The sequence below is a fragment of the Myotis nattereri genome (genome assembly GCF_964212035.1).
Source record: "Myotis nattereri genome assembly, chromosome: 2".
In the NCBI taxonomy this organism is placed as follows: Eukaryota; Metazoa; Chordata; class Mammalia; order Chiroptera; family Vespertilionidae; genus Myotis; species Myotis nattereri.
Genome location: NC_138076.1, coordinates 125708334 through 125717154, shown reverse-complemented (window position 1 = coordinate 125717154; position 8821 = coordinate 125708334). Strand labels below are relative to the sequence as shown.

General features: G+C 44.8%; 1 protein-coding gene across 3 annotated transcripts in view; it reads right to left on the bottom strand.

Annotated features, from left to right (window-relative positions):
• Nucleotides 1-940: 940 nt before the first annotated feature.
• TIGAR (TP53 induced glycolysis regulatory phosphatase) overlaps nucleotides 941-8821 on the bottom strand; it is a 29723-nt gene continuing 21842 nt past the window's right edge. Inside the window, exons 5-7 of one of the 3 annotated variants that reach the window (XR_013995482.1) lie at nucleotides 4902-5012; nucleotides 2349-3379; nucleotides 941-2128 (exon numbers count right to left, since the gene is read on the bottom strand). Coding sequence is in view for 1 of the 3 variants with exons in the window: in XM_081082366.1 (XP_080938492.1) it covers nucleotides 2948-3379; nucleotides 4902-5012 (543 nt within the window). In the remaining 2 variants the exon portion in view is untranslated. Of the gene's footprint in view, nucleotides 3380-4901; nucleotides 5013-8821 lie in introns of all 3 variants that reach the window. The other 2 variants (XR_013995483.1, XM_081082366.1) reach the window with 2 other exon arrangements.

Genomic DNA, 8821 nt, shown 5'->3' with positions numbered 1-8821 from the left:
TTAAACACTATGTCCACCAATAGATGAGTGGATAAAGATGTGATGCTTATATACAGTGGCATATTAGATTAGCCATAAAAAAGAATGGCATTTTACCTTTCCAACATGGATCAAGAGGGTATTATGTTATGTGGAATTGGTCAGAGAAGGACAAATATATGATTTTGCTTGTAAGTGGAATCTAAAAAACAAAACAGAAAAAAAAAACAAAACTCAAGAGAACAAACTGATGGTTGCCAGATGTGAGACGGGGGATGGGTGAAAAAGGCGAAAGGGATTAAGAAGCACAAATTGCGTTATGAAGACAGTCACAGGGATGTAAAGTGCAGCATATGGATTACAGCCAGTAGCTATGCATCGTGCCAGGTGGGCACTTACACTTATCAGGGGGACCACTTCACTGTTATATGTTCAACTATGTGTACACCTGAAACAAACATAACATTGTATACCAACTGTAATTAAAAAATAAATTTAAAAATTAAAAAGATGCATGATAAAATGTAAAAGGCAAGTAAACTGGGAGGTATTTGGGATGTTACTCCTGAAACTCGCGAAGAAAAAGCCAAATAGCCCAAGCGATAACCAGGCAAAGAAATACACTGGTGCCATACCAGTGAGGAAGTCCTAATCGTCAACGCAGATGAAAAAATGCAAAGACCCATTAGGAATCCCAGAAAAGTCCAGGAAAGTAACAGTATTTTTCATTCACTATATTAACAAAATTTCATCCAGACAGTATCAAGTGCTAACGAAGACATGGAAAACAGGAGTTTTGGAACTCTAGTAAGGCTGCAAAACAACCATTTTGAAGATGGTTGCGCTCTTATCTACCCAGGTTGCACATGTTTTATGACACAGCTCAGGAGACGCAAAAGGCAGTTTCTGCAGCATTGTGCCTACAGAAAAATGCTGGTACACCTAAATGCCCACTAATAGAGACGACACAAAACGTGCATATTTATTCAGCAGAATACAGTGGTTATAAGTAGATTATACAAATCAAAATAGAGCCCCCAGACACAGTGAGTGAAAATAAAGGATACAGACAGCTTGAAGGTATTTATGTACATTTTTGACACCAAAACAATATTATTTCCTTATACCAGGTAAAGATGTAAAGAATGGGTGAATACATAGATTCATTGTAGTGGTTGCCTCTGTAGAGTACAGAGGGGAACATGACTGAGAATTGGTTACATAAGAAATTTGACTTACATCACAATGTATCTTAAAAGGGGGTGCATTACTTTTGGATGATGGAAATGTAGGCATCTGTTATTTGTACTTTTTGGTTACTTTGTCAAATTTTCATTTGCAGCCCACTTCCCCTGGTGTTCAACTGTGCTGTTCCAATACTGGTAGGAAAACTGCTGGAGCCCAGCAGGATGCTGAACTTCACACATTTCAATGATGTTCAAAGTAAAAGCTGACCATACATCATTTTAGCCTTAACCGACAAACTTCAGCATTCTTTTCTTTTTCTTTATGTATTTTTATTGATTTTAGAGAGGGAGAGATAGAAACATTGATGAATCACACTTCCTACCGGGGATCAAGCCCACAACCTGGGCATGTGTCCTTGACCGGATTCGAACCCTGGACCCTTCAGTGGGCAGGCTCTCTCCAGAGCCAAACCAGCTAGGGCTTAATTCTTTTCTAAGCTGAGACCCAGAGCATTCATCAACATGCACACTGAAGAGCAGACTACGTGTAAAGCACCTCTTCATTTAGATACGGATTTTTTGCTTATTTTATTGTTGATAGTATTACAGATGTCTCCCCATTTTCTCTTTTGCCCCCCCCTCCACCTAAACCCCCAAAGCCTGGGATAGATAAGAATTTTTGAGGGTCCAATCATATGCTTGAAATTAAGTTAACCAAAATCCCTTTTCTCCAGTGCCACCTGGTGGGAAAAGAGAGGCAATCTCGTCCGTGCCTTCCACAAAACCCCCACATTTGCAGTTCTCAGAGTACGATTTTTCTTTTTCAACGAAGCACCCACTTTTATTCTGAGGCTACTGTGCAGCACCCTGATAACTCTACTTTCTTTACAGCCTTTCTCAAACTGAACTCTCAGCCTACATATTAGACAAGAACTTCTGCATTCACCCACATTTCAAACCCTCTAGAGCAGTGGTTCTCAACTTTCTGGCCCTTAAAATACAGTTCCTCATGTTGTGACCCAACCATAAAATTATTCTCGTTGCTACTTCATAACTGCAATGTTGTTACTGTTATGAATCATAATGTAAATATCTGATATGCAGGATGGTCTTAGGCGACCCCTGTGAAAGGGTCCTTTTGACCGCCAAAGGGGTCGCGACCCACAGGTTGAGAACCGCTGCTCTAGAGGGAACAATTCCAACCGTTGATTTCTATATTGAAAACTAGTGTCATTTTGCTTTATATAAACTTGATGGTAAGCCTTTTTTATTTAAGGACTTTTAAAATATAGTATCGACACTGTAAATATGCAGTGAGAATTATAAATAGTTCCTTCTTCCAAGCATGGCTGGAGATAGTACAAAACATACAGTATCTTACCGTGAGCCAATAAAATAAGCTAGGTTTTTCAGACATTAAAGGAAAATATCAACATTTTTTAAAAAGGGGGGGAAAAAAAGAGTAACCAGATTACTAATCCCCCAATTTGCAATACTGCGTTCCTTCCTCCTTTTACAATCCAGAGACATAAGTAAGCAGGGTAGTAAAAATACTCTGGAAAATACCAATTGTACTCAGACAAATCAATTCTAAATGGTTTTCCATTAGTGTTTTATGTGGCTATGATTCCATTTGAACTTAAAAACCTGCTAAATAGACAGCTTTTTTTTTTTTTAACTGTTTCCAATTTAGTGAGAGCAGAGGATGAAAATAAATAAAGTCAAAGGCACTCCCTCCCTCAGAGGCTCAAAACTGTTACAATTTTGGTGTGAGTTTAAATTTAGCAAGTTTCAGTCATTTCTTTTAGATGCTCCTGTAGGTTCATACAAACACACTGAACTGTTGGTTTAACTTCTCTTTCTTTCTCAAAGTTTATGATGAAGAGACTAATCCCTGTATTGGCACTGACTGATGTAAGTTCAGATTTGCTCAGAGTTTCTGGTAAGGAACACTCAAGGTCATTCAGAAAATAACCGAACAGGCTTTTCATGTAAGCACCGTGACTCACTACTAAGACACTGGCTACTAATTCTGGAGCGCTGCTGTCTGAATTAAATTTGGAGGCACAGCTTTTTCCTAAAGGGAATATCTCTGCCAAAGAAGTTGCCAGACAGTTGCTTGGAGTTTCTAAGGAACACGATTCTTTTTTATCTGCTTCCTTCCAGATCAGTTGACAAAGAAATTCAAAGAAGTCTATTCCACGCATCTTCACCTACAAGGAGATAAGATAAAGGGTGAAATAAAGTGACATTGTTGACTGTCTTAAAACATAAACATAAAGCCTGATTGGATTTTTCTAATGTCATAAAATACTATTTCTTTTGTTGTTAATCTTCATGAAGATTTCTTTCCATTGCTTTTCAAAGAGAGCGGAAGGGAGAGAGGAAGAGGAGAGGCAGAGAGAAAGTGAAAACCATCAACGTGAGAGAGACACATCAATTGGTTGCCTCCCAAACACACCCCAACCGGGGGCAGGGAGCGAACCTGCAATGCAGGTACATGCTCTTGACCGGGATTCAAACCTAAGACCCTTCAGTGTGGGGGCCGACGTTATAACCAGCGAGCCACACAGGCCAGGGCAAAATGCTGTGTATCTATGCATTCAGTCAGTAGTCCCATGGACTTTAGTAAGTGCCCACCATACTTCGGGAAACTATGAAAGCACACTGGGGACAAAGAAGAGTAAGATACAATTCCTAATCCCTAGCTCAAAGCACTCACAGTCCAGTTAGGAAAATATGCAAGTAAACAGAAGCCCATAAAACAGTATTAACTAGGAGACTACATCTGACACTTCAGTGTACTTAGAACCAGGACAAAAAAAAAAAAAACTTTTCCTTTCTAAATTTATAGAAATTTTTTACATGAAAGTAATGAATAGGGGGGAAATAACCAATAATACAATTCAAAAGCAGAACGGTCCAAAGAAAGGCAAGCCGGGTGATGCTGTCAGGGAGGCAGTAGAGGCCTGAAGATTTCAGTGTGAATTAGTTTGCCTCTCAGGTGTTCTGCTTGTCATTCTTGAGCGTCACCACCTGCTTTACTGACTACCACTACCACTGCTTAAGTTACTGCTTCATATTCAGAGTTTTCTTAACAGTAGTATGTAATAACACACATCCTTTCCATCCACTATCAGCTATGACTGCCAACTTAAAATCAACGAGAAAGCCAGAATAGCTTAGAAAGGAAAAAATGGCATCACGCAGAGTTGTTTTATAAACCAAACAACTTTCAAACTGCTTAGCTAAAATTTAGGAACATCTAAATTACAAAAAAAAACCCAAAACCCTGGCTGGTTTGGCTTAGTGGATAGAAAGTCAGCCTGCGAACTGAAGGGTCCCAGGTTCAAATTCGGTCAAAGGCACATGCCATGGGTTGTGGGCTCGATCCCCAGTAAGGGATATGCAGGAGGCAGCTGATCAATGATTCTCTCTCATCATTGATATTTCTCTCTCTCCCTTTCCCTTCCTCTCTAAAATCAATAAAATTTAATTTAATTACAAAAAGGAAATTACAAAAAATGTATGGCTCAAAAAGTGGTGTGTTCGATTCCCTGTCAGGGCACATACCTAGGTTGTGAGTTCCATCCCTGGTCAGGGTGCATGTGGGAGGCAACTGATCAATGTTTCTCTTCCTCTCCCCCTTCCTCTCTCTAAAAAAAATTTTTTTTAAAGTCAGATTTCAGCTACTGTGACATTGGCCAGTTCATCACATGCCCCAGGGCTACGTACCTGATCTAAGGTCTCTCCTCCAGGTGGTGTGAACGCAGGGCATTCTTCCCCAGCTTCTTTGGCCATTGCCCTCAGCTCACTCAGCCCCTTGCCTTCTGCAACCCCGTATTTCTGCAATATCCAATAGACAACAGTGCCTCCAGTTAACTTGCAATATAACAATTAAGTACAAGTTTATGACAAATTTAGAACAAGCATCCTCATGAAGAAGTGTGGTTTCCTTCTACTTACCCTATTATATCACCTCTGAACTGATAATTCCCCACAATGATAATGGATTACTTGCATAATAAAATATTGGAGACAAATCATTTTTTATAGTTTGCACTGATGATACCAGAAGAGTGCAACAATACCATCAGTCAGAGTCCAATAGTAAAATATTATCCTATCTAATAAAAGAGAAACATGGTAATGAGCTGTACCTCTGCTACCCTTCCCATTGGCTAATCAGGGCGATATGCAAATTAACTGCCAGCCAAGATGGCGGCCGGCAGCCAGGCAGCTTGAAACTAACATGAGGCTTGCTTGCTTCGGTGACGGAGGACTCCAACGTTTCCCGCCTGCCACTGCCGGCCTCTGAGCTTGCAGTTTGAAACACTGTTACAAATATAGAAGCTAAACAAAACCCCAGAAACCTTTCAGCCAGCCGGGATCTCAGAGCTAGAGTTATACATTGTTTCGATTACAGAACCAAAACAAACCAGATACCTGCTTTCAGCAGCGGAGGCCTCAGAGCTGGAGCCTCAGAACTAAAGCTGGCCCAGAATTAAAAAAAAGAAGAAGAAAAAAAGGAGCGGTTGGGAGCTTCCGTCACCTGCCAGCCTGAAAACAGCCATCAGCCCCTCACCCAGACTGGCCAGGCACCCCAGTGGGGACCGCCACCCTGAAGGGTATGTGACCAGCTGCAAACAGCCATCATACCCTCATCCAGGCTGGCCAGGCACCCCAGTGGGGACCCCCACCCTGATCCAGGACACCCTTCAGGGCAAACCAGCCGGCTCCCACCCATGCACCAGGCCTCTATCCTATATAGTAAAAGGGTAATATGCCTCCCAACACCGGGATCAGCAGAGCCGCGAGGCCTCCTGGCACCGGGATCAGCGTGACAGGGGGCAGTGTCCAAACCCCCTGATCGCCCTGCAGCTCTATGTGTAACAGGGGGCGGGGCCACAACCTCCCTATCCGCCCTGCTCTGTTCGTGACAGGGGAAGGCACCCCAACCCCCTGATCAGCCCTGCTCTGTGCCTGATAGGGGGGATCTCCCCAACCTCCTGATCGCCCTGTGGCTCTGTGTGTGACGGTGCGGCGCCCCAACCACCCCCCACGGGCCCTGCTCTGTGTGTGACGGGGTAGAGCCATAACCTCCCCATCAGCCCTGCCCTGAGTGTGACAGGGTGTGGCGCCCCAACCACCTGATCCACCCTGCTCGGTGTGTGACAGGGGGAGGTGCCCCAACTCCCCTATCGGCCCTACTCTGTGAGTGACAGGGGGGAGCTCCTCAACCCCCTGATGGGCCCTGCTCTGTACGTGACAGGGGGTGGCGCCACAACCTCCCCATCAACCCTGCCTTGAGTGTGACAGGGTGTGGTACCCCAACCACCTGATCCACCCTGCTCCGTGTGTGACAGGGGGCGGTGCCCCAACTCCCCTATCGGCCCTACTCTGTGAGTGACAGGGGGGAGCTCCTCAACCCCCTGATCGGCCCTGCTCTGTGCATGACAGGTGGGAGCTCCCCAACCCCCTGATGGGCCCTGCTCTGCACGTGACAGGGGGTGGCGCCGCAACCTCCCCATCGACCCTGCCTTGAGTGTGACAGGGGGCAGTGCCCCAACCCCCCAATCGGCCCTACCCTGAGCGTGACTGAGGGTGGCATCGCAACCTCCTGATCTGACCTGCTCTGTGCATGACAGGGGGCGGCGCCCCAACTCCCCAATCGGCCCTGCTCTGAGCCCGACCAGGGGCTGCACCTAGGGATTGGGCCTGCCCTCTGCCACCCGGGAGCAGGCCTAAGCCAGCAGGTCGTTATCTCCCGAGGGTTCCCAGACTGCGAGAGGGCACAGGCCGGGCTGAGGGACCACCCCCTCCCCCCCCCCCCCCAGAGCACAAATTTTTGTGCACCGAGCCTCTAGTTTTTTATAAGAGAATAGGCACATTTTTCCAGGTGCTCTTATAATCCTCAAGTCCAACTTCTAACATTCTCAGTTATATCTGGAGTAACCTCTATTACAAAGAGGAACATTAATTATCATCACTGGCTTTGTTTTTTTAAGAATGGAAACATCCATTGGTTCAATATTCCAAACACTACGCTGAAGCATGGTAGACAGGAAGGGAGAGTGAAGAAGAGCAGGGAGGCACGTGGCCCCCGCCCCCGCGGAGATGGCAGCGTGGTGGAGACACTAGCCGAGGAACGGCAGGAAGTGCTGTGATGGAGGGAAATACCAACACAGACACAAACAGCAGAGACATCACTGAAGGCCCAAGCCTTGGGGTGGGTGGAAGTGGGCTAGGTTTAAGGAGCAAGTATTCCAGGCCGAGTGAGGAAAGAGCACAGGCTGTTTGGGGGACGCCAGATCCAAGATCTCTGAGAGACACGTGAACAGAGGTCCAGAACATAGACCACAGAGCCCAGCAGCCTCGATTTTCATTGAGCTCTGCAATAAGCTAGCTCTGTTACTCCGAGCATGGGCTTGACCCCTGTGTGCCTGTTTCTGTACCTGTAAAATGGGGGCTAAAACATGAGGTTTTTGAATCTTTACATCAGGTTGTTGCAAAAATTAATAAACTTGCAGAGCTTGCAACAGGGCCAGAATGTGATGAGCACCATGTAAGTGCTCGCTAATATTATTAAACTGGCCACCAAGCACCAGGGAAGGGGAAGGAGGCAGGTGGAGACAACCGGTCAGATCCCACAGCACGCGCACAGACAAACAGGTAAGAGCTTAGACAACCTTTGAAGACAAAAGGGAAGTAGCAGACTCTTGTATACAGGTGTGCAGCAACCCAATTTTCCAAAGATTACTCTGGCTTGTGGTGTGGACATTGGATTGATAAAGGAGTGCAGTGAACAGGAAAACCTAGGTGACAGTGATCTAGGGGACAGAGGACAGTGAACTGCAGTAGATGGCAGCAGTGGGTTTGCAGAGAGAGGAAGGATTCAAGAACTATTTAGAGGTAGAACTGACCAGAGGACAGATGTGCAGTGTGAGGTACAGTGAAGAGTCAAAAATAAACGATTTGAACTGGGTAAAGCAGGAGCCCAATGGAGAGGAGAGTGTAGCTCACTGAGCAGGAAGTAGCTGGGGGGCATTCAAACAGAAATGAACAGTAGGCAGTTTGATACAGTTTAGGGATCTAAGCTAAAAGTACCCATTTGGAAATCAGCTCATTAGCAGAAATCATAAGAGAGGATGTAATTACTCAGGGAGAGAGCGAAGAGATGGTGCAGCCGAATGATCAATAACACTTGCTACTCCTTGATGATGACAGGCCCTGTTTGGTGTTCACTGAATTCAAGGCAATTTTGTTTACCATTTGAGCAAAATGAGCCTTTCCAAGCAGCACATATGCTGGAGCTCTAGTATGTATGTTGCGCCATAACAGAGAACATAAGCACATTAAGTGAAGTAATTCTTTAAAGATGTCCTAGCCATTCTGTTACATTTCTGTCTGGTTATGTAAGAAATCACAGGGCTGGCAGGGGCGTTAGGTGTTTTATAGGTCAGAGTTATAGAGCATAATAAAAAGTCCTCTAGGAGACCTGGAGCCAAATCTCAGATGTAAAATTGTTCTACAGCTTTAGCTAAATCACAGTTTCAAAAGATTCATTTCTGGTATCTAAAATGGGCTACTTATGCTTAAAATCAGGCAGTAGAACTGGGAAGCTGAGGGAGAGAGGTTTTCAATTTCATTTTAAA